This window comes from Coloeus monedula, assembly GCF_965178545.1.
Source record: "Coloeus monedula genome assembly, chromosome: 7".
Lineage (NCBI taxonomy): Eukaryota > Metazoa > Chordata > Aves > Passeriformes > Corvidae > Coloeus > Coloeus monedula.
Window position 1 is genome coordinate 22,294,493 of NC_138787.1, and position 26,170 is coordinate 22,320,662.

At 38.9% G+C, this 26,170-nt stretch overlaps 1 protein-coding gene across 1 annotated transcript in view; it reads left to right on the plus strand.

Moving 5' to 3' along the window:
- Positions 1 to 609: 609 nt before the first annotated feature.
- Positions 610 to 26,170, plus strand: part of COBLL1 (cordon-bleu WH2 repeat protein like 1) — a gene marked incomplete at its 5' end in the record, with an annotated part of 79,884 nt that continues 54,323 nt past the window's right edge. Inside the window, one exon of the mRNA XM_082285407.1 lies at positions 610 to 653. Coding sequence (XP_082141533.1) covers positions 610 to 653 — 44 coding nt within the window. The remainder of the gene's footprint in view (positions 654 to 26,170) is intronic.

Consider the following 26,170-nt stretch of genomic DNA (forward strand, 5'->3'; position numbering starts at 1 on the left):
CCACCTGTGGGGATTTCGCCTCGCGCCCTGGTGGCTGGAATGGGAAAGGGCTGAGCCCGAGGCGGCCGCCGGGACGGTTCGCTCGGGGAGAGGAAAATTCCAGCCGAGAGGAGCGGCCCTGCCCCCGCTGGCCGCTGACAGCCCGCGGCCGGGGCCGAGCGGAGTCCCCGCTCCAGCCGCAGCTGGAGGGACAGCCGGGTGTGTGGGGGCGGGAGGAGGCGCTGGAACGGGAACAGGGAGTCTCTGTGTCTCCGCGCGTGCCGGAGCGGGGAAGGTTCCGCCGTTCAAGTTTCTCGCCGCCAAGTTCGGGTTTGGGTTGGTTTTTGTTTTTTTTTTTCTTCTGTGTTTTTTTCCCCCTCCGCCCAAGGTGTGGTTCCGGGAGCGGCAGGAGCCTGGCGCAGCCCGTGACCACGGCCGCCACCCCGAGCAGACGCCTAGTGTCCCCGCTGCAAACAGCGGGGAATGCCCGGGCTCGGGGGTAAGGCGGCGCCAGGGGCCACGGAGCAGAGCCGCCCTCCTCAGCCCGCCCCGAGCAGGTGAGGCGGGGAGCCGAGGTTGTGCGGGCGGGTCCCCGGCTTGCGCCCGCCCTGCGCTCCCTTGGCCGCCGGCATGGACGGCGGCGCTCGGCCGGCGGCCGCCCTGCCACCCTCCGGGTAAGCACAGCTGAGGGCGGGGGTGGGAGCGCGGCCGCCCCCGGCTCCAGAGGGACAGCCGGCGGGAGCCCGGCCGTGCCGGGCCGTGCGCAGGGCTGGGTGGGGTGAGGTGAGGTGAGGTGAGAGCGAGGGGGCAGCTCGGGTCGGGAGGCCGGTGCCGTGCGCGTCCGGCTGTGAGGTGCGGCGCTTGGGAGGCAGCCAGCGGCGAGAGGCGGCTCCCCAGCGCTGGGGGCGGGGGTGCTGCCCGTGCCCCTTCCCGGGGCTCCCGCGGCGGGGCCGAGGCGGAAGCCCCGGGCGGGACCCGGGCAGATGGAGCGGCGCGACCGTTAAACGGCAGCGGGGGCCCGTCGGGCCGCCCGAGCCCTCCTTGGCGCTGCCCGACCGAGCAGCGGCTGCAGCGCCAGCCCCGCGCCGCGGGCATTCCCGCAGGGACGAGCCGCGACCCGCCCGCCGGCATCGCCGTCCCGGTGCCTCTGCCAGGCTGTGGCGCTGCCGGCGCGGGACCTGCTGGGTGCACGGCACTGCCGGGATCGGCGCCTCTGGGAAATCCCTGCAGGTCGACGCTTGCCAGTCGGAGCATCCTCAGGTGTGCGGAGCCAACTTGCAGCTCTCTGGGTGAGAGTGGTGGCGGTGTGGGAGGACTGTGCCCTCCTCGGTGCTCTGGGAACTGCCGACGCTGGGGAAAAGAAAATAAACAAGCAGCATCTGTTGGCAGTTGTAAAAGGGCTGGCTTGTTTCTTTTTACATGTTAGGGCCCTCTGTTTTAATTTTGCTTTTAGTATGTCAGAAAATACAACTTTATAGAACATGTTTTTTAAATCTTAAATAAAACTACCTCAGTTATAGATCAGTAGGAGGAGGATTTTTCCTTAACTAGTCAGGTACGTTTCAAGAAAATTAATTCACTCAGTGATTTCAGTAGGAAAGAGAGAGTGAATAAAAATACTGGCAAGACTGCTGAAGTTATCTGTAAATAGAATGGACAGAATACATGGTGGGTGTACTTTTTAACGTGAACATTTTCGTGAAGCTTCCATGCTGTTTACAAAAATGGATTACTTGGATTTCTGACCAAGTGCCTACAGTGTAAACAGGTGCAGATGATGGCAATTTACTGTAGTATTTGCAGCAATAATCAAATCAGTTTGAAGTCATGGCTGTATGGAAGACTCAAAAAGGGAGGGGTATTTATTCACTTAAGGCCTTGTCACCGTTCCACATTTATATGTAACCATTAAGAAATGAATTTTATATTGTTAATCAATGTAGAATGTATAATTAACTTATAGATAATTACTGCATTTTTGAGACTCCGGGTACGTAAGCACGTTTGGAAGGATTGGGTGTAGGATAATAGTGCTTTATTCCAAGTTAGAAGGTGGCAAAAGCAGTATGTCTTGAATGTCTTCAGTTTTACTTGTGAACAGGAATTTAAAAACAAGCAAAAATACACAATTAAAACTTTGGCTGTTCTGACAGTTCCTCTAGACCCGTTGCCGGCCATAAAGTTGTTTCCTGTAGTGAATTTTGGCTGCTGCTTGATGTCTAAGTTCCCTTTATGTGTCTTCAAGCATCTGTTAGCATCCATTTCTCAGTTTTGAGAAACATGTAGCTAACAATAGTGCTCATTGCATTAGCTCTGCAGAGAGATTTTCAGGCCCTTTATCAGCTGTTCACATATCATTTGGTACTTAGAAAATCAAGTTGCCGTGACTTTCTTGCTACAGAAGTTCTTTATTGACAGTCTTAACTATTTCCTTAAGATGGTATCATTTGCTCACCAAGTCGCTGGATTTGAGGAAAAAATGTGGATATACCAGAAAAAAGACAACTCCCAGTTTTACTGAAAGTAGTCCACAGATACATTTTTGAATAGTATGCAGTTACTGTGGTTCCCTCTCCGTATGTGAGAGATAGGAAAATTTGTGCAATCTGGGAAGAATTTCAGTTGAAATAGCATTTTTCTTTAAATGTATTACCAAATGATGTAATACACTGCATTAACTTCTTGTTAACTTGTCTTGCCAGGTTGAAAGTATTGTTAATCTGCAGCTGAAAACTGTTTACCAGCCAATGTGTTCTTAAATCACTGCTTGAAGTTCTGTGGAGTAATTGCTGGTAACTCTTAACAGCTGAGAAAGTTTGTTTATGCTAACTGCTAAGAAGGTAGTATTTTGTGAATTTTCAAGCACTGGTGTTTGTTAAGGCTTGGAACCCCTATATAATTTAATCACTCCTGGCTCTTTAATATAGAATTTTGTTATCAGATCTATGGAGACAGGCTTTGGGAAAGGATCCTGTCTTTTTTCTTTTTTTTTTTTTTTTTTTTTTTGCATGCAGGATTATGCTTTCCTATTGAAAAATTGTTTATTAAAATCGGTTGTGGATAACAATATTTGTCTGAATTTGGTGAGAAACATGCCTATATTATTCTCTCTGTACATTCAAGGTAAATAAGGAAAGATTTTTTTTTTTTAAATGGCCTCTGTTGGATTTTTTTGTCGTTGTTGTTTATAATATGGTGAATAGAGAGTGTGCCCAGCAACTGGCTGGAATATTTTGGAATATGATGAATAGGAGGTGTGCCCAGTAACTGGCTGGCCATGACACATAGTTTCTTCCCCTAGCAGGAGAAACTTGGCTGGACCTACTTTGAAGGTGGTTTTATAGCTCATCTATCTTAGCCTGAATCTGAGCAGCACTCATGGCAGTGAGCTCCTGCCAGGCCAGTTGACAGAGTCTGCTCCTGTTCATCACAGAGCTGAATTTGCTTTATGAAGTGATAGGAAAATGTGTGATTTAATACTTACCAACCACAGCCACTTCTTTTTTTATTTGTATTCTACCTTTTGAATGCAGTTTTCCTGCTGTTGCTGGGCAGCAATCCTGTACCCTGGAGCAGATACTTTTTTACATTACAAGTAGATGCCAGTAGTTGACACAGGATTTTACCATGAAGAACTGTATTATGGCTTAATATGCCATTAGAATATTGGAGCAAATGTGGATTTCGGTAGATGTAATATTAATATCTTTTGAAATACTAGAATTCATGTTGAGATCCACCTTTAATTCAATTGTAGTGTTTCTGAGAATATTGCATTATTTAATTTGTTCCCTTAAATCATATTTAAAACTATGTGCTTGCATACAAAATATCAGCTTTTGACCTGCTTTACCCAAGCAAACCCCCTTTGTTTTTGTTATTTTCATTGTGTGTTTGACAAAAACATGCTTAGGAGATAGAGGTGGTTGTGTGGGGAAAGGGGCAGGGCCAAACAGCTTTGATTACCTTAGTGCCAGAAACACTTCTCTGTGTGTCTTCAGGCTCCCATTCACTGTTGCTTGGCCTAGTGGATGTATTTGAAAAATTTAAGGAGAGCAGGAGAGAAGTGTTTTTCACATGATTCCCAGGGCTGTCTCAGGAAGTGAGAGATGTTTTCAGAAAACCCAAGAAATTTACCTTTTCACTTGCATGTAACTGAGTTTTTATCAAATCATTTCAATCACATTACGGGTCTCTTGGAGATATCAGCTGTGGCGCAGTGTTGGCAAATGTCTGGTGTCAGGCTTGGAATACTGATTTGAGCTCTCTTCCTTCTCTTTCAAGTGTTTGGTTGAGTCAGCTCACAACATAGCCACAGGTTTGTTCAAGTATAAATGAAAGTCCTTCCTGTTGCAGAGTGTGGGAAGGGACAGCAAGTAGCTTCAAGCAAGCATTCTATGCTCAAGCCACAGCAGCAGAGTGGGGGTGGGGACTTGGGTATGCATCTGAATTTGCTCAGTTTGGTGAAATTTAAGTAAGGGTGAAACTACATTTTTCTTTTGCAATGAATTAGCTGTTGCCATTGCTCTGTATATTGTATGCACGTGTTTATCAGTAAGTGCCAGACCTTTTTTGCTTGTGCTACTAAGTGGTAGCACTGTCTAGGATCAGAGGTTAGGCCATTATGGGTCTAACAAGTAGTCCTTTCTTAGATGTGCTTCATTTCTTAGACCGAGGACTTCAAGATAGTACTTACATGTTCTTCTCACCCCGATGACACTGATGAAGAACAAGTAAATGAGCAATACCAAAATGGAAAGAATTTTTAGAATTTGGGACTGTAGAGCTTGCTGGATGTTTGAAGCAGGTAGTTAGCTCCTTTGTGGGTGGATGCCCATCAGGAGCCACTTGAATGCTAATCATTCCTGGGGCCAATTTGCCAGCTGAGTTCCAAATGTACACATAACTCTTCTTGGGGTGATTATGTTGTTCTTCTTAATGTATCTGCCTTAAGCAAGGCAACCTCAAATAGTGGAACGACACTGGTGCTGTTACCTGAATGTTGTACTTAAAAGCTGTTTACTCAAACTTTGTCAAGTCTGAAGTCATAGCTGGGTGCCTATGGAATAGTTACTGGTAATGTTCCCTGCTGGAGTGTGTTGCTGTGGGAATGAGATCAAAAAAACATTAGGGGGTGGCATGTGGATAGTAGGGTGAAAAAATGTGTAGGAGGGTAATACACAAATAGAGATCAGCAGAGTTATTTCCAAGCTTTGTCCAAGTGTGTTGGTATCCTGTGAAAAAGAAAAGTGGGAGCAAGATAGTGAGGTATCAAAAGCATTTGAGGGGAAAAAGTGCTTGAGACTGGAAGCTGGGTTTTGGTGTTATCTTAGGATAGGTTCTTTTCTTTCGACTGTTACTGGATTTTTTTATTTTAATGTACTTTAAGTGAGATCACAGTGTTTATGTAAACCTGAAGATCACTATTTGTTTTGAGTAGACACATCTGTGTTGGGTGGAAGAAGAAAAGAGTCCGTTGTAGGAGACCAAAACCCTAGATTCCAGAGGAAACTGAAGGTCTCTATGGAACTCCTGTCATCTGACAGATATAGTAATTCACTAGGAATATTTAAGTCACGAACAAAAAAATGCCAGATCACTCCTGTAATCTGGCAACATTTAAATAGGTCTCCCTCCAAAAAGTGCAGTGCTGTTTCTGACAATCTTGACTGTAGCTTGGAAAAAAATTTCTCAGCATGCTGGTTTTTCTAGCCTGACTGCTGTTCCGAGCTGCCACTGTTGTAGTTTTATGCGTACTGTGGAACAGCAGATGCCAGATTATCCAGCCAGCCCTTGGAGCTGTAACAAGGTTAGAATGCTCAACTAAATATTTATTCTTTATTTGTAGAAATTGACAAGTCAGTATAATGAGTTGCTGTGTTAATGTAGTGGATACAAGGAATACCAGGTGTTCTCTTTTATGGCTGCTTGCAAGTTAAACCAGATCTGATTGTGTACTTTCTTTTCTTTTCACCTGGCTCTCACTTTCTTCCCCAGCAGCTGCCCTGGTACTCTAACTTAAGTTCACATAGCTGCCTGGAGTTTGAGAAAGTTGCTCTTCGCTGTGAGTATCACTGTGTACAGCTCTAGCACTCAGAGCTGACGTCAGGGCATTAGAGAATGACAAGAAGCCGAGATGTTGGCTCCTGGATTCCTGTAGAGTTCTGTGGCTGTGCCCAGCCTTAGCACAATGGAAGGGAAACTCTGACTGTGCAGTGTGCAACAATGGAGGGCTCAAGGGGGGCTCAGAACCACCCCTGCTGTTCTGAGCTGTAGCAACCAATTAAAAACTTGACACTTCACCTGAATTCTCTCCTGACTTAAGGTCCCACAATTAAACATGCAGCTCTTTATGAAGTAAATTTAAACACTTACTAACTGGAGTTCCAGTAGATGTGTTCTGAGTTAAAATCTTCATGGGATAGACAGGTGGATAAAACTGCATTTTTTTCATGGCTTAAGAAATGTTTTTTTTTAATGCAGAAATGGAATACCATGGGAATTTTTTTAGAATTCAGGGTTCCTGGATTTGTTTTTATTTGCTAGGAGGTTATCCAGTTCAGAAGGAGCATGTGCTTTGTTTGGTTGTTGTAAATGATCAGAGTGCCATAAGTGGTTAAAGGATGAGTCCCTAATCTATCTATGAATGTTTCCCTTGGGAACTTGTATTAATGTCAACTCTGCTGCTTGTGTATGGTTATCAGGATTACTATTCTCAGTTAAAGAAAATAGAGCATGTGAATATTTTTAGCTGTGCTTAATCTTTCTTCTGTGAGAAAGCACTGGTTTTGTTGCAAGCTTTAGCTCTACAGAGGTTCTCATTGAAGAAATAGTACAGCTTGGAAGCTTTCTTAGCTGTGTTTTAAAAATACTTTCTGCACGTTTATTTGATTTTCATTTCTCTGCTGGAAATAGAGCTACTTGGTTTGGAATCTTATTTAATAATAGACAAACAAACCTCTCTTTCCCAAACAATGCAAACAGTTGCTCTGTTAAATAAGAAATGTTGTGAGCTTTTATTTTCCTCCAACAGAAAGAGTCAAAAAACCTCCAGCAAGGAGAACACCATCCTATCTCAAAAGAACATCATTAGAAATAATGTGTATTTTTCTTTGAAATCAAATCAATTTTCACTCTAATATTCCTGAGTTATTGATATATTGATTTAACAATCTTTTTTTTTTTTTTTTATGGGCCTTGGTTTTCTGTTGAGAATTAATTTTCCCTTTTGATATTTTACCTTGCTTTAATGTCAGACCTTCAGATGGATTTTCTTCCAAAGACTGAAGCTCTTCTATACACGGGGCTTGACAGGTAACTTTTAAATGTTTTGTAGTGGGAAGAGCATAAGCATTTTCAGCTCTCCCCTTAGTACAGACTTCCCATTGACAAAGTTTTCTGGAGGAACTGCTTCTTCTATTCTTTTCACAAAATGAATTGCAAATATTTTTTTTCATTCAGTTTGACTGTTCCATGTTTTGTTTGGGTTTTTTGTCCGTCTGTGTCCCCTCCGTGGTGTTCCCAATTGATGTGCTGGGATCTTTGCTGAATTAAGTGAGTTAAATAAGAATGTTCAAGGAAATAGGACCATCAGTAGGGTAGCAATGGAAGCTTTGTGTTTCTATTGCCCCGAAACCTTTTATGTGTACGTATTAAAGTAATTTGAAGGGCATTAGGGAAGAATATGGTGTGTTGAGTTTGGTTTGTGGCTTTTTTGTCATTCACTAGTTTGCCATTTGTTTAAGTAGCATTGTATTGCTCTTGACTTTTGTAAAACCTAGATCAGTCCTTCTGTACTGTCAAACTAGGCTGACAAAACAACTGGGCGTAATATTGCAGGTATAGGATAATCTACTGGGCTGGCTACTGTTTAACTGTTCTTGTGACAGCAATGTTGAAAGCACTTTTTATGAGGAATAATGCTTTGTCTCTGATCTAGTAAAAAAAAAAGGAGCCAAAATATCTGTTAGTAACAAAGTTGAAAAAACAAATGTTTACAACTTGTCATGCTGGGTTGTAACCCTTTGAGGCAAAGATGAAGTATTTCTTTCCCTACTAGCAGCTATGGACTTAAACATTCTGTCTTTCTCATTAAAAATTAACGTTGTGCAGAATCAGAAATGTAACCATTCTGGCTTTGAGAACATAGAAATTATTTGCATGGATGGATGGTTTTTTTACTTCTTTAGTTAGTAAGACAAACAAGGTGTGTGTTAGTTGATGACAACAGTGTAATAGGTGGAATTTCCAGAGGTGGAATTTCTGATGATTTTCAGGCATCTTTGTAAAATCAGAAATTCAACCTATGCAAAAAAATTGGGCTTTAATTTTTAAATTTTTTAAAAAAAATTTTAAATTCAGAATCTTTAACTCCACATAGATACCATTATATGTTGAAAGCTGTTCCTAGGTTCCCAACTTTAATTTCTGAAGAGTTACTGCTTTTTCCGTTTACCCTCTGAAGTCTCCAGACACAAACCCTTCTGTATCCTCTGCTGGTCTCTGATTCATGGTCTCTTACTTCCACTTGCCTGCAATTTTGATCCTCTCCTTCCACCCACATTACAAATCAGCCTCACTAATTCCATCCTTGGCACCCTCCTCTTAAGCTATATTTACTTCATTCAGTTTTTAAAGTACTCACTGCTTGGAGAAAGTTTCTTTTTGCTGAATCTTCAATAAGTTTGTAATTCTACAGCTACTAGTAAAGAAAGATGTACTTAATTTTTGCTTGAAGGGGTAAGAACCCAGCAAGTTGAGTGGATCTTTTAGGATTCTGGCTTTGTGCATTCTTTTAAATCTTCAGATTTAAAAGGAGCTTGATCTTTCCATATGTTTGTTGTTTTGTTGGAGTTTTATTTCTTTTTTTCCCCCTGCTCCCATTCTGCCTTTATCTAATTCCTCTTCCCCGACTTCACTCTGAAAATATAAATTCTTCTTTTTGTAAATGTGCTTTTGTGTTTAAATATTGTGTATTCTGTTTTACCTAGCTCAGTGTATCTTATTCCCTTGTACTTACATGGGCATGGAGAATATTTTCACTACACTGTTGAAGGGGAGAAGGGTTTCCCAGGCCCTTTTATGTGGCACTTTACAGTGAAGTCATTGACTGTCTTTGCAGTTTCTGATCTCATCTGCTTGCTTATCTCTGGTTGAGTAATGCCTTGGAGATTGCAGGACTTGAAGCTGAGGTCTTAAGGCAGGCAGTGATAGCTAGAGACATAAAGTAGGATGATTTTTTTTCCTTATTCAAGTAAGTTAAGAGTTTACCTATGACTTTGTTGGGCCACTAGTAGTAATTTTATTCATGTATTATGTGCTGTCCTTTCTCAGAATTTGCTATATGTATATATAATTTCACATCTGCATGATAGGTTATCAGGACATTTGTTGTAGAAATGAATGGGTCAGATGTGTCTTTACTCCTTCAGTTTCTTAATGCTTCTCTCTTGTTTCCTGGTGGTTGATTGGGGTTTTTTTGGGAGTAGGGAGAGGGCTCTGGTTTTCTGCTGGGTGATATGTGCAGGGATCAGAGGATTTTGGAATCTAGATAATTTTTGTGGTTTATTTTGATGGTTCTTTTGCAGCGCAGGGCACAAAATCCCCCCTTGCAGGTGTTGTTGAGATGTTCTCAATACATCATGCAATGCTTCTTCACTTTCATAGAAAAGCAAGGTGAAAATGTAGAAGATGAGGAAAACCAAAGCATTTTATAAGCACTTCTTCAGAGCTGGTTGTCAATAGTGAGGGTATAAGAGAGAATCTGAAGAGGCTTATTTTGGAAAAGTAATAAGGATCTGACATCACTGTCTGAACTGTTGGAATCTGTCTTATTTCTAAGCATCTTTCTTTGGCTGTTCTCATATTTCCACTGCCCAAACATTCTTACAAACTTTCCAGTCTTCCTCCCAAAATGCACTGCTGTAATGCATCTTTATCCATAAATCTTAAGTTAATAAAGGAGGAGAGAAACGCAATGAATTGTAAATGTTAAATTTACAATTAAACCTTGAAAGTATATAATGATTTATTTTAGAAAAAAAAAAGGGGATTTGGTACTATGATCATTTTAGAAATACTCAAATCAATCAGGTTTTTTTTTTTTTTTTCTGATGATGTTCTTTAAGATACTACTTATAGGCTCCTATTGTTAGGTTTTCTTCCTGCTTTTACTTACCCCAACATTTTCCTGGATTTTGTAGTTAAAATATGTAAAGCCTGCTAGCTAACAGGTTTACAGGAATTTTTTTTTTTTGAAGACTGCTTGCCAGTATTTAATCCAGAATAAGATTTTATGTTAAAATTGAGACTGTTTGGAAATAATGGCACATAACATAAATGCTGAGATTTTATCCTATACTATGTCAAGCAGTATTTCATGCGTGTTTAGTGTAGATGGAGTCTTTGAAATTATTTGGTACCCTGACTGAGTGGTCTTGTGGAAAGATCTCTGTAGTGTTGGTCACCACTCTGCCCCTCTTCTTAAGAGACAGCTGTCCTGCATTCTGTCTCCACTAGAGAAGAGCAGCTGGATATTCCTTCACATTTCCTGAATGAAATCTGTGTATTCTCTGATAGGCTGATGCTGCCTCTTCCTGCTCACGGTGTGGAGTTGGATGGTAGGAAATGACGTGTCCAGTGAATTGTTTATTTTGTAAAAATGTTTGTCAGAGCCACTTGGAAGAGCTTTAACAACTTAAGGTAGAAATGCCTTTGCAAAATTCTACCCTGGTTCATTGAGAAGTGTGCAGTTAATTTGCCAATAATGTACTCTCAGAAAGGAAAAATAGTTGAGTGTGTAAAGAGTTCTTCTGTTACAGGAAAACAAAAGCTCCAAGTTTAGAAGTATTTTATAATGTTTTAACTTTCATTTAAAAATAATTTTAAAAGCCTAATGAGATCTGGAAAACTGTCTATACTTACAGGCCTTTCCCACATCCTGTCACATCATATTTCACATCTCAGTCATACACTGACTGTTTCCTTGAGTGAGTTTGTGGTATCATGTGAATATGTGCTCAACATGGTCAAAAGATCTCATGTCTTGTCTGCAAAAGACCACGTGATCCTTTATCAAAGACAAAAGGGCACAGCTAAACATGGCATAGCATTAGTTGCAATTGTAAACAGTCATTTAACTCAACTCATTAAGAAACTTTTGGATTCTGATGAGAAAATGAGATCCATCAAAAAATGGGAGTCACATTTTCAAACTGTTGTAGGTGTGCCAGTATTGTGTACCAGTATTGTGTATCATTGTGTTTACCAGTGACTTCGATTAACAAATATTTTCACTTAAATATTTAAGTGACAGTGAGAAAGAAGTGACTCTTTATGAGAAAGTCTGATTCTTTCAAAGATCTGACACTGGACATGGATTCAGATTCTTCCTCTTCCCCCCATTTTTTTTTGTTTGTTTGGGTTTTGATAGTCACTGAATAATTAACAGAGGTTGCATACCTCTCTCCCTCCCTTAGGGACTCTCTAGGTAGAAGGAAGTTTGTGTTGCTTGTTCTAAATTGAGTAGGTTTGCTGCTGCTGTTGAGGTGGTGGATTCAGGTTGTTGCAACTTCATGTCCTCTTCTTCAGTCAGAAGAAGTCAGTGATAGGTTACTGGTAATCAAATCATGGAAATCTGGGGTAGTTCCTTTTTATGTTTTTAATGTTAGATAAGGCTTTTCTTTGTCTGTATTCATCTTAGGATATTGTAGTTTGGGATGTTTTTGAAGTGTCAGCTTTCAATTTTTGTATCCAAAGAGAGCCTTTCTGCTTTAAGCTAACAGCATTATGCTAGTGACTTTGTATCCATGTAATAAAAATTTAAAATATTCTGATAATTGTCATTTTATGTGTGTCAAAAAAACAGTGGGATGGCCATTAGCCACAATTTCAGTCTCTTCTCTGATATGAAGCCAGAGTTCTTTCCAGGGATTTCCTCCTTTGGGAGGCGTTCAAAACCCAACCCGTACTTACTGGGAGAGAGAAAATGTGGTACTTGGGGGAGGTCGATGTGCTTTAAGTAACTGACACTGAGGGTTTTACTCTGCAGAGTGAGGGTGAACTTTTGAAAAGTTCATAGATTTGCAACTGAGTTTTAGTGCTCCCTTGTTTACGTCTTGTTCTGCTTTTATGATCTGTATAGATAGCTGTTCATAAACTTTTTATCCACATTGACTGCTCTGGTTTTCCACTTCTTAACTTCAGTTTACATTCTGTAAAGTATTGATCTGCTGCAGTTAAGTGTGGGGAAATCATGACAAATTTTGGAGATTTTAGCAAAAAAACTCTCTGCAACTTGCCCCACACCTAGCTCCTGCCACTAAGGACACTCTGGTCAAGGTGGTATTCTGATCTGCATCCTTGTCACTTTGGCTTCTTCTGCTGTATGGTGTTGGCAGTAATTTTGCCTGTTCTTTGCCCCTACCACAGGATTTTTTCTGACCAGACAAATCCAAGGTTCTCTGTTGCTCTTGAATCAGTGTCGTTAACTTCTAAATAAGAAGTTTGCCCTGTATTGGTATTAGTAATTGTCTTTTTGTTTCCACTGAGATTGTGCTGACACACAGCGTACCACTTTCTTGAGGATAAATGGATAAAAAATGTGGATGTGTTACAGATGTAGCTAGCAAAAGTTTCCTCATTTTATGAGTTTTAGTGGTTTAATGTATTCAATAAGCAAGAATTTCTTCTAACACTTTAGAACAAATAAAGTGGTTAAGAGTTAAGCACTCTTGATCTTTCTATTTCTAAAGTGTGACAACATGTGAATGGCATGTACATGAGTTACTGCATGGTTACAGAGTATGAGCATGTAAATCATTCAAAATGCTATTTGGCTGGTTACTTTCATGGGCAAGAATGTGGAAAGTACTGCATTTCTGACAGGATTCCGACTGTTGTGATAACACAGGATACAGAATTAATAAGTAATCTGTGTTATGTCTGATCAAATGTTTTAGACATATATTCTTTTAGGCATTTTACAGAGGTTTGGTGTTATATTCAGGGAAAACTTCTAAATCCAGGAAGAATTTAGAGATGGTTTCAGATATCAGGAATTTGTGTGTTTTACAGGCTTTAGGAGATCTGGCAGCTTAGATATTTTTGTCCTTTCCTTTGGAATCCAGGAAGTAAGAAAACCCTTTTTGTCTGAATTTTCTTGGGTGGTTTTTTACATGACTTCTTGAGTGGGAGAAGTGTGTTACTTTATTTGGTTAACGTTTATAAACTTAAGTCACATTGTGCCAAAACTCACAGTAAACATTTATGTACTCTGTAGATCAGGTAGGTACCATGTAAGAATGTTCGTAAGGAAAGAACCAGGAAGGTAAAATGCTGCTATGTTGAAGGGTGCTGTTTCTTATAATGACAAGGCACTCAGCTATGGGGACTCTGATAAATAAAGCATGTAGACAAAGTGCCCAGCTGTACTGTAAGATGAAAACAGGATGTTGGTTGTATTGCTGCAGGACTGCTGTATAAATCAAAGGATATGCTGTTATTGCTGTTTAAGGAAGCTGTACTCCCTTAGAGTAGTTCTGTATATAAAAGAATGGTAATTGCTGTGCTTATCAAGGACTGGCAGTTCTCCTTTTCCAATTGTGACCTGGTGAATCCACCTCTAGCTCATGACTTAAAGCCTTGCCAGTTATTTTAATCCCCTATTCAATAGAACAAACAGAATGGGGTTATTTTTATCTGTTTATTATTGCTTAGAACAACCCCTTTGCTATACTTAAGTCAAAGGTGATTTTACTGAAGAGGATGTGAAATATTTCCCCAGTGCCTGTTAAACCCTGCTGGTTCAAGCTGTATCCAGTCAGTTGTGGCATCTGGAAATAGCCAGTTGGCTTTCTCCCTGTGCCGGTGTCCTTGCTGGGTTTTTTTGCATACACTTACAGCTTCTTTAAATTTTTGTTTGATAGCCTAAGCTGTTTTTGGTTTGTTCTCATACTCTCTTTTAAAGGACTTCTTTGCCCTGTTTGTAATGTTGTACTGTTTCTTAATGCCAACTAGAATGCTGTTGCCTTTGTTTTTAAAATTAATTTAATAGTTTTTATGCTTCTAAGCACTACATCCACATATACTTACTCTCCTCAAGAAGAAGGTTTGCCAAAATATTTTCCTTCCTTTGATTTCTACCAGTTTATTTTTGTCTTCAGGGGCATCATAGAATTACTTGGCTTGGAAGCAACCTTTGAAGATCTTCTAGGGCAACCCCCATGGCAGATCTGTAGGGCACTGTAGGATGGCCTAGATCATTATTTAGGAAATATAAGTAAGTTTTTCTCAGGCAGAATTAGCTGAATCTGGAACAACAGTAAGTACCTGGATAAAGGCTGTATTGGTATTCCTGTGATATACTTACGTCCTTATAGAAATTTTTTTGGAAAAGTCCTCAAAGCCGGAACTATTTTGGTAGAGTGATTTTAGCATAACAGTTTGCACTGAGTAGAGTGTTGTCATCCTCTTAGCATTTGTACTCAAGTGCACAGTTAGCCTCCCTGCAGTAAGAATCCTGACCATGAATCAGATGGGAAACCATGCTGCTGATGGAAGGAGAGGAACAGAGAAAGAAAGGGAAAAGGCAGCAGTGGTGAGTCAGTTGTGCAGTACTGTAAGGGAAAGCAGATATAATTAGTTCCTGAAAAAATCTTCACATGGCACAAACTTAATATAGTTTTAGTATCAATTATGCTTTATACTGAAACATAAATTCATCTTTCAAATGCATAGTTGTCATGAAGTTTGATACTTATAATGACTACTCCATTGTTTACCATCACTTACCTACATTTAACTGAAGTTCTGTGAGGGAAGGATGTTGCAGGATCTTTGCAGGCTTATGTAGGCAGCTGTGTTTAGGCTCTCAAGGTACCTATTGGTACCTCCTTTTCATAATTTATGATTCCTTATGGTACCCTTTTTTCAGTATTTTTTAATCAAACATGTTGGTAAAATAACTTTATATTTAAAACTAGGATTTGATTGTATTCCAATAACAAGTAATGGATGTGTTCTTGAAGAAGTAAGGCCTTTCTAATCTACTTCTTTCTGCTTTTTCACAGTGGTGGAATAGAAGGAAGAAGGTTCAAAATCTTGAAAATGTTTCATTTCATTACTAAGTAGTTGTAGGAACTAATCAGGTGTGAAGTCTTTTTTGAACCACAAGGAGTTTCTGTAGTACAGATCAAGTTATATTGGATGTACTTGGGAGGATACCATATTACATATAGAGATAGAATTCTGGGAAGGGGAACCTTTTCTGGGGCCAGAAACTTAATTTTTGAAAACATATTTGTCCGTTATTGGATGTCCTAGTGTCTGTAGTGGTGGTTTATTAAATCAGGATAAGGATTTAGGGTTGAACAGTGCTTTTGGAAAATGCACATAATATCTAAGTAGTCATGCTCTCTGGTTATTAAAGATAAATTTTAAATTCTAGCTGTTCATATAAATGCATAGTTCTTTAACAAGCCAGAAGCATGGTTATCGGGAGACATGCTGTGGAATTACCCTAGTGTGACCTTGTAACTGATGGATTTGGAAAGCATTAAGCATTATGTGAACTGGTTCAGTACTCTGAAGGCCTCTTAATTGTACTGCCAGTATTCTTTTTCTTGAAACTTCTAATGAAGGGGGATGTATTCTGGAGTGCTTGTCTCAGTTACGCCCTCACACAGGCGGTTCTCACTGTGCACTTGCATTGTACCTTAAAATAATTGTGATTTGTTTGCTTGTTTGGTTTATTTTTAATTTGGAGCAAGTGCTACAACTTTTCATCCACAAAGCAAATAGCTGTTGCTTTTGATTAGTAACTCAAACCTTGGCAAGTACGTAAATTCCTCAGCAGGGCACTGGTTCTGAAGAGCTACTTATGTTCCAGGGAGAAAAGTTTTTGAACAGATTGTTTTAGAACATGTGATTTTTATTTGTTTTTAAACTTTTTTTCCTGCTTCTGTACTACATTATCTGCACTGATTTACTCCTTTCCTCCAGGAAACACATTTGCATTAAAGATCCGGTCTTCTGTTTATTTAGTTCCTGCTGCTTATTGCTTCCATGGGGTCCTCTTTGACCTTACAATTAACAGAAAAATAACTGATATCCTGGGAATTAAATCAAGAAGAAATTAAGTACAAGGAGCCCATAAATTCTGATGGATACTTTCACTGACCAAACTTCTGTTTTGTCATGCTAAGATCGTCAGAAGTAAAAATAAATAAAAAGATTTTAAAAACCTATAAGGAGCATGTTTTTCATAGAACCTCTGATGCTTCACTTAAGGCTTTAAACTGCAAGAGTGAGGGATGTCACCAGTTCCTATTGTTAAATGTTGGCTTTGTCATCAGAAAAATGTCAGTATTTTCTGGAAGGTACTCTAACCTGACCCGAATCAATTTTTATTGTTCTGAGCTGTTTTGACCAACTAACTTTTCGGTAGAACAGTTGCATTGCACATAACATTTCATACTCTCAGCTGATACACCCCAACTTCTATTTTAATTTGGTCAGCTGATGTAAGGACTCCTGCTGCAATTAGTGCAACACTGAAATAATAGTAAGTATAAGAGATCATTCAGTTTGCTTTTAAGCTTAATTATATACAGCAAATCCAGTGAAATAACAGTGAGAGCTCTGCTTTGTTGGTTTATTTAAATTGTATTGTTATTATAATTTTGTTAGAAATAAACAAGACTGGTGAGAGATAAAACTGCCATATCAAAGAATTGAAAGGGTTGACCACAATGTTGTCTGCTTAATGTCATTTTAAATGTCTAGGCTTGCTAATTTAGTCTGATTTGAACGTAACAGTGTCATGTTTGGAGACACAGGATGCCAAGAAAGGAAGCAGATGATTTACATCCCTTAAGCTTCCATGAGTGGGAGTTTCAGATTTGAGTTTGGCAATAAAATATTGAGATTTTTCAGAAAGAGCTACATGATAAAAGAGGGTGGGGTACCAAGGCCTGCAACTGGTTGCTTTGGCAACTAAGCTTGTATGTACCTTTGCCAAAATGGAAGGGATGATTACTTTAATATTTTTATTATTTAAAAAAATTAAAAGAATATGATCGGGGTGGGCAACCTGAAAAGGCAGTTTCATCCCTCCACTGGAGGAGGTAAGAACCTGGCATTGTTAAGTTTATGGCTGGACTTGATGATCTTAAGGGTCTTTTCCAAATTATTCTGTTTCTGTTGTTTCTTTCACCCAGTCACTTAGCTGCATCACTTAACATGAATTGTGATGAAGTTATGTGGTCATGTAATTGTAAAACGATAGAGAAATGATTGCTTGGCCTAGCTGTAAAATTTGTCTTGCAATTTTCTCAGAAGTTTTTGTCATTGATTCTTTGCTTGGTGATTCTTTGCTTTTGACAGTCACCTGGTATCCTTATTTGCCACCTCTGACACCAGAAAGCTAATGATATAGAATATTTTTAAAGGCTGTTGGGTCATACTTGCAGTCTGAAAAATGTTTTACACAGTCTGAAATGTTGCCATGGCAGAAATATCCCCCATTCAACCCTGTTTCACATCAGCAAATATGCAGAAAATGCAATTATGAGAATATAAATGATGGTGAGCTTGAGCACATAATGTGACCTTATGCACAGAAATAGTGTGTCTTATGAACATTTTTTAGCTGAGTTAGGGTTTTTTTTGTTTAGCAAAAAGATTCAGCCAGGCTGCTGCTGATTATTTAGAAGGTGTGGTCTTGTGATGCATATAATGATTAGCAGTGGGACCCAGTGAGGTTGTGTAGCCAGTGGCTCGTCCTTGGATCGAGAACAGGGTGAGAGGTTGGTGGACCTTACGAAGAGGCATCCAGAACCACTCAGTTTCCTCTGTCTTTACCTACTGTAACTCCTATTTTGACAAGTGAATTCTGGCATCTCTTACTAGCAGGTCACAGCTTGTTTGAGACTTTTTTACATAAATGAAGGCTCAAATAAAGCTGTATTCTATTTTTCTGCTCCTTGTCGATATGTCTGAGTCAATACTAGACCAACTTTCTCCAAAAAACTTAATTTGTGGCTGTCCCAGAACTTTCAGCACAGAACCACTTACGTATTAGGGTAGTGGCAGTAACGTGATTACATCAATTTTCCATCCACCATCACTCCTCTGTCCTATCGAAATTGTTAAAGAAGTCTTCAAGACTTCTGAGTAGAAACTGGGACAGGGACAAGATTCTCATAGCGTGGTGGGGCTTCTGCATCATGGATCTTGGACTCCTGGGAGTGATAGGATAGTAGTCACCCGTCTTAAGTTTTTAACTTGGCAGCTCCTAAGATCGTTTCACTGAACAGTACAAAACTAGCTTTGCAGGTGTGTTTAGCTTATGTTGTGAAGCATGCTATACTAGCAATACAGAGAGATATTTTTGTCTCTTCTGGATTTTTTTTTTTGATCATGTAGTACTTGATTGTTCATTTAAAAAAAAAATTTGTGTTCTAAGAATAAATGGCACACGTGCAGCTGTGTAGCCAAGTGACCCAGGGGAAATGAGTTCCCATGATCTATGTGTATGTGCAAGTGATTGGGACCAGAACTTGTTCTTTGTCCAATAGTTCAGTTGTGCCTGGCCTCAAGGGAACATGCAGCCATGCTCCTCGTGCAGTTAACTTTCCATGGGAATGTAAGAATGTGCCTCTCACTGCTGGCTAGGAATAGTTGTGTGAAGGGTTTTGTTTAGCTTTTAAAATTTTTTTTATATCTAAATTCTTGTGAGTTGTGCAGAAATTTGGACTAGATATTGATTGCACTTTTGAGGAAGTGTTAAATTGTGTGATACTGCAGTTGTTAAGAACTGGACTTAAATGTTTTTGCGTTGCAGTGACAAGAGCTATACAGCCATTTATTTTGTGTCATTTATGTTCTTGAATAAATACTTCTGTTCAAGGATATTTGAAAAATGAAGGGAAGTATTTAGTCATCTGCATAAATAAATAACTATGAAGTTCTCAGATACCCAAGATGTGAAAACATAGATTATATTTGTTAGTTTTGGATTTTTGTTCCACATTGGGTGAGACAGGACTAGGATTGGTAGAATCCTTTCTTTGGTATTTGATTTTATGAGTCTAAATTAGGCTTTCCCCCCCCCCCCTTTGCTGGGGTTGTGTGTGTGTGACCTCTTATCTAGAACTGAAAATTCTGTAATGGTGTATCATAGACCAGTTGCTATTCCAGTTACTAATGTCCAACTATGAAAGCCTAATGCATTGGCTAGTTTCTGCTGTCCAGAGACTATTTCAAAGCTGTGAAAAATACATACAAATTAATTATGAGCACTAATATGCCTTAAATAAGGAAATTAAAAAGCAGAAGAAAACAAATTCTTACAATTCAAACAAAAGACATGCTAGTTACTTCCATATCTCCTCTTAGACACAGCTTCCTCAACGTCCATACTTTTAAGGATATGGCCTTGATGAACAGTGTAGCTACTTCCCAAATTTGTCCACTTTCATTTAGCTTTCTATTAATAATGGCATAAGTGTCAGTAGAGGGGAACAGAGACGCATATTAGGAAGCATACTGGAAGCCTATTAGATTGCATCCAGTGTGTCTATTTTTGCTAAAATAGTTACTTTATTTAGAATTAATGGAGTTCACTTCCATTAGTTGCATTTAGCACATGACCTTGCAGTGTTATATGTCAACAGTATCATAGCTGATGTTGAACTGATGAACTGGGAAGTTCTTGTATGAAGTGTTGGAAGTGCAGTTTACTCAGTGTCTACACACCAACAAGTCAATAGAAGCCTCTGCTCTCCCATTCCAAGCAGAGAAAATAACAGACAAATCTTTATAGTTGTAAGAATTTTCTTTGAGTTCTGTGCTTGACTGGTGGTTTGGTTTGGTTTTTTGGGTTTTTTGAGAGGGAGGTGCCTTAATTACTTTTCTATTAAATACATGATTTTTAAGCAATATTGACACCAGGCACTGATGTTTTGGTACTAAAATGAATTTATTTTTCCAGGCCACTAACTTCTTAATTTAGTCTTTGTCAGGCGTATGTTCTGAAACACTTTATTAGAGTGCTTTAGTATGAGTCCACAAAGTAGGCAAATATGTGCTCAAATCAAATTTGTATAGCTTTGGCAATCAATACTGTTACATAATCTGCCTTATCTAATGTTAAAGTCACAGCTATATTGGCATATTTCTTTGCCCATATATTAATGTTATGCTATGTAATAGCAAAATAATCTCCATATACAAACAGTTTTAAAAATACAGGGAGCAATCTTGTAGCAGAAAGAACGGCTTATAGTTACTTGGCAGTTGGAGTAATTAATAAGTCCACTCTTGAATGTCTGTCTGAGGGAATAAAATAAAACTTTCTGTTTTTTAGAATTCTTGCCCTCTGGAGTAAGAAAAATGATAGCAGATGAAATGGTGTTCTAATTTATATTATGGTGCATCTGAACAAAAACACAACTTTCTGTTTATTTTCATTTGTTAGTTATGGTACTTTCAAACTGAAAACTTAAATTGATCTAGGACTTCAGCAACTAAAATGGTTGTGCATAATATAGTGTCTGTTAGTTCAGAATCTAGTGAAATATCAAATTTATATCTTGAAGGGACTTTTTGTTTTATAAAGTAGAAAGTAGCTTACAATCCTGGATGACCTCCAATTTTCCTTTGAAAATCGATTTCTTCACTAAATGAACAGGAATGGCAGTTTTTGCAAATATTTTTGCTTTAACTCAAACGTCAGGGATTTGAAATGTGGGAGAGAAGAAGCCAACAAAGCAGATTAAATAGACTCCTAAGTTTAGCTTTGAAATACTACTGTACTAAGTCATCTAGATTGGATGAACTTAGGTATGATTCCTTTATATATGAGAAGGAAAGTGTTTTAAAAACATATGATAGTATTGAATGCTGTGTTAAGACTTTTTCACATACTTTTTTGAAAGTTAATACTGTCCTTTCTTTCAGAGGAAGAGAGAGACCTGTTTGAGATTTTGCCATCTCAACATGGATAAAAAATCATGGTATGAAGAAAATTCTTTAGCTTTTGTGTGAAAATGCACATGCTTTGGGAAGATTTTTTCTTAAATTGTTTCAAAATGAACTGAAAGCCTCAAAATAGGTATCAATTCCTAGCCTGTCTTTACAATAGCAATCTTGTGTTAATGCTCTTAAATACCATTTTATGAATTTATAAAATACCCTGACAATTCTGAAGTAGGTGCATCTTTTATGATTTGATTTATATTCTAGGCATATTTGTTGCTGGAAAATGCAATGTTTGAAGATAAACTACTGAACCACTCTCCTGCTTTATACAGATGGGATTAGATATGCTCTGATTTGTCTGGAGAAGAATAAACAGCAAAGTAGTTTCAAAATACAGCCTACTTGCAGTGCCACCCTGTGGCTTTCTTTTTTCATGGCTTCTTATTAAAGCAACCAGTTTCTGCTGCCTCATCCCCAGAGGGAAAGTTACTTGTGAACTTATAAGATGTCTGTGCTCCTAGCTGCAGACCTGGTCTAACCAGGATAGTACAGCACTTTTTTGGAGCCTATCTTTAGCATTATTTGTCCTTGCTGAAACCTGCTTAGATGAAGAACCAGAAACAGAATTTCTGAGCAATACCAGTTCATTCACCTAGTGCATCAAATCACTAAGCAATGCCTGGTTTGGTCATTGAAAAGGAAAGATCACACTGGAGCTGGAAAGCAAACTGTGTCACTTCTCAGCAATAACTTGAAGTACTCTGATAATTTGTCTCATCAGTTCCAGCAATGTTACATATGCAAATATTTTATTTCCAGGTAGTGAGTTTTCTAGGCAGATGGTTTAACTTGAAAATTAGGTTGCCTAGGTAGACACAACACTGCTTATGGAGGTAGTTGATTCTGTTTTGTATTCAAGAAGTCTGCATTTTTGTTGACTTAAACTGAAGGATATCAGAGAGACTTTGTTTTTAAAAGCAGCGTTATGCTTTGAAGTAGTAGTGCTTTGCCTTGCACCATTTTACAGAGTTGCTCAAATCTTGGTGGGATAAGTACCTGGATGTTTAAGACTGGTTTTCATATATAGAAAGTAATATCATGTGGAAGATATTTCACACCAAGCAAACACATAGGAAGGAACTTTTCAGCACTGCACCTGCTTGGCATGTCTTGGAGAGGAGAACCTTTCCTTCCTCACAGCCAGCTTAGTTTGGTAACATCTTCGAATGAAAGGCAGGGGTTTACCTGTCTGTATTTTCTTACCGTCATTCTGGCAGGGAGCAACAGAAGAGCCCCTTGTACCCGGGTGGGAGCAGTAACATCCCTGCATCTGGGCTCACTGCCACAGTCCATCACCCCTAGGCCTGCCACTCCCCAGGCCCTCACGTTTAGATACATATTTGAGTCAGTGCTTTTGGTGTTGTAAGAGTTTTTAATGTAGCACTTTGAACATGCTTTCGGTATTTTCTTGCTGCAAAGTATTTATTTTAATGAAAGACTCTTCCTACGCGTGCCCTGCTGTTGGCCCATGGCACTGCCTGGGTTTCAGTGCCTGCCCCAGAGCTGCTCACGCTGTGCGGAGGCAGGGCGAGTGACTAAGGGGACAAATCAAGTCTGGGCTAGCAAAGCCTCAGCGTGCCTTACTGAGACACCTCTGGGCTTCAGCGTCATCACCGAGGGCTTTGTATTTTTCAGTAATAGAAACGAAAAATGTGAGAGCATGGTAAGTATCAAGCTGTATACCTAATGTGTCTAGGTTTTCTCTGATAAGCAGGTGCTTACATTTCCATTTGTCTCCTAATTACAAAAGTTATACTTGGTCTTTTCTGGAAAGTGGATGTTTCTTTTTCCAAATTAATATATTTTGTGTGTAAATTGTAAATAGAGCTATATGTATGTGGTGTCTGAGTTCCTGCAGAATCTTAAAACCAGCAGTGGAAATATCTGATACTACATCCATACTTGTACTGTTTGTTGGAAAGTTGTGTAGTAAAGTTGGAAAGTCTTAAATAGTGAGAAATAAAAATGCAGTTTTCTTTTTGCAGTGTTGGCAGGATGATTCCGTTCTTTGTCAAGAAGGGTTGCACTTTTTTTATTTATTATTTTTATTATAAATGCAGTGTGTATCTAAGCAAAATGTTGAATAAAAGCTTACAAAGAAGCAGTTCAAAACTGTAGTTTATTTTTGTGAAAGTTTGGAGTGCTATAATACTTGCAGTTAAATATGTGTTTTGGTAAGTCTAGATTTCCATGTAGGAACAACCAAAGGCAGAAGTGGGTGTGAGGAAAAGGGACAGAGAAGTTTCTGATTACTTGTCTTTATTTAGGAAGCTTGTTTAGTCTTTCTAGTTCACATCAGGCTTCTGCAGTAGTGGGGGTGTGTAAACTAAAGTGTCTGTGATTTAAGTTAGTTGTTGAAGAAGTCCTTCAGGCTGCTATGAATTGCAAAGGAAGGAACAAGTTAATGGTCCTTTAGATTTTGGGTTTTGTTTTTAAAATGACTCAAGTATAAGTCATAGACAATTCTGATTAGTCCTCCTTCAAACAGAAGACAGAATATGGAAATGTACACATAAAAGTATGTTCTTTTGTATCACAGCTCTTGAGTCCTTCCTGTATTAGAATTTTGCCTGGCGCAATGTCTCCTTCAATACCATAGATCACAAAAGGACTGTAATTTTATTTTAAGAAAATACATTTCAAAACTTGTATCCCATGTATCAAATTCTAGTAAGTCTTCAGCATGGTGATTAAAAGTCTGCTAGTGTGTTTTATGGCACTTTATTTCACTGGGAAAGAAAATAGCTGCTCACTGTTGTGGAAGTGAAATTCATGACTGTGCTGTAAGCCCTGCCATATCCTTTTGATAGGTATTTTTGTTTATGTATTTCTTTAAAATTACAATAAAATTTAGAAAATCGTCACAAGATCTCACCTCTAAAACTTTCTGTCTCTAGGAACCTTTATGAAAAGATGCGTTTTGGTTTGTACAAACAGGTGACAGTGGGAGGGGAAAACAGCAAAAAACCCAAAGAAAAAAAAACCAGTTTTGATACATGCTTTTCCTTCAGTTCTGGGATATGCTGTGTCTAACTTGGGCTGTTTGATGTTTTATAGGAAAAAATTTTGCCAGAAATAGTCACTTACTGTAACTGTTTGCCTTTCTGTTGAAGGCTTGCAATGTTTACAGGGCTACAGTAAAACACTGAGTAATAAAAACTTGGTGTATTGTATTCTTGAGTTTAAAAGCAGATAATACAGATAAAGCAGACCAAATGTTCCGTGACTGTAACCATAATAATAGAATGCTTTTCTAGCAGCGCATCAAGACAAGACTCCTAGAAACATTTGTGAACTTGCTGTGGTATTAGAGGCCTATTGCTGCATGTGTAAATATGTTCCTTTCTCTCTCTCTCTCTCTCTCTCTTTTTTTTTTTCTTCAATTTGGTAGAATTTCATGGTTTGTAGTCCGCACAAATAGAAGTGTTTGAATATTTGTATCACATCCTCTTTTAATCTTTTCTGAGTAGGTGGAAAATCAAGGTGATGGTCCAAATATGTGAAGAGCTTTTGAAGAACTTGGGATTTATTAGTATACAAAATTTTGTTAAGCATTTTTGTGCCTTTGTACAGAGCAGACAGTCTGCACAGGCAGTACAGCACTGTGTGATGAGCTGTACACCCCAGGTAATTAGGGAAGGTTATGGAGCTGATTATCTAGAGTGATATGTGGCATGTACAGGACAATCAGGGGATCTGTCCCAGCCAGCATGATTTTGGCAAAGGCAGGTTCTGCTTGACCAACCTATTGTACTCCTATAACAAGGTCTAGTGGATGTTGCTTACCTGGGCCTTAGTGAAGCCTTTGACACCATTTCCCACAGCATTCTACTGGAGAATCTGTGGCTGCTCATGGCTTCGATAGGCATACTCTGTGCTGGGTCAAAACCACATGTAACAGAGACTGAATTCACTTGCATTTCTGAATGTTAATTTAGAATTAGGGATTTGAAGCAGAGAAAACTAAATGAGCCTTTTAACATTTTCATCATGCTGACCTGTTACATTCGATCTTCTTCAAGATATTTTATACTGTTTTGTAATGGTGCCGTATCATCTCTGCTTTATCTAGAATAAAGTCTGTATTTTGGAAGGCATATTTTCTTATCTTTTATTTTTTTGGCTCTGTTGATTTGAGCTTTCTTCTTCAGAATGATAGAGAGAATCCCCAAATATGACTAGCTGCCCCTTCCAGAAACTGGTGTCTTACACTCCCAGTTTAGTTGTCAGTGATACTGATTCCAAAGATAGATGCTTATCTTAATTAAGGAGGTTATGTGTGTGTGTATTAAGAAAGAAAGAACACTGCATTGTTCTTCCTCATTCCTGTCTCGTGGGTAGCAGGGAACCTGAGGCATATTCCTTCCCATGTGCCATCTTTGTAACTGTGGACTTTTGCTCCCCAGATGACTTCTTACCTCTATGTGATGAATACCCTCTTGTAAATCAGTTTCAGCTTCTGTAAAACAAAACTCTCATTTGAGTTGTTTGATGTCATTATTAAAAAGGGGAGGACTTTCTACACAGATTTTAGTATTTACGAGTATAGTATGTACAGATTTAGTATTTACAAGTATTTATCCTTGTAGTACAATTAACTGTATAATTTTTCCATTGTCTTGTGTTTACTTTACTTTGAGGAAGTACCTGAAACTTGCATGACAAAGTTTATATCTGTAATATAATATTAGATTTTGTTCTTTTTTATTTTCTCTGTTTATCATCTGATAAGCACAGAAACTTAAAACATTAAGAGAACTGTTGCACCAGATGCACTGTTCTGAAGAATGAAGTGAGGGAGTGCTGGATGAAGCAAAAACAAAGTGTCCCTGCTTCACAAACTGCTGTTTAGCATTGAAACATTGCAATTATTTTTAATGTTTTGTTTTGGAAGGAGGAGAGTGAGTATTACTGAACTTGACCAGAGGTACAGGGTTTTTAAAACTGCATTATGCTGTGTGTAAATATTCAGAACGAGAAACTTGTTTAACTTCTAACTAAAGCTACATCTAAATTTCTTAACTGCAGCAGTGCCATAGAAAGATCTGTCACAGTACAGACTGTTCTGTCAAGGAATGGATATTATTATGGAAACTTGCATGTGAAAGTGGATCTGAAAGCTTCTGAATTAAAAGATGAGATTTTTGCAGAA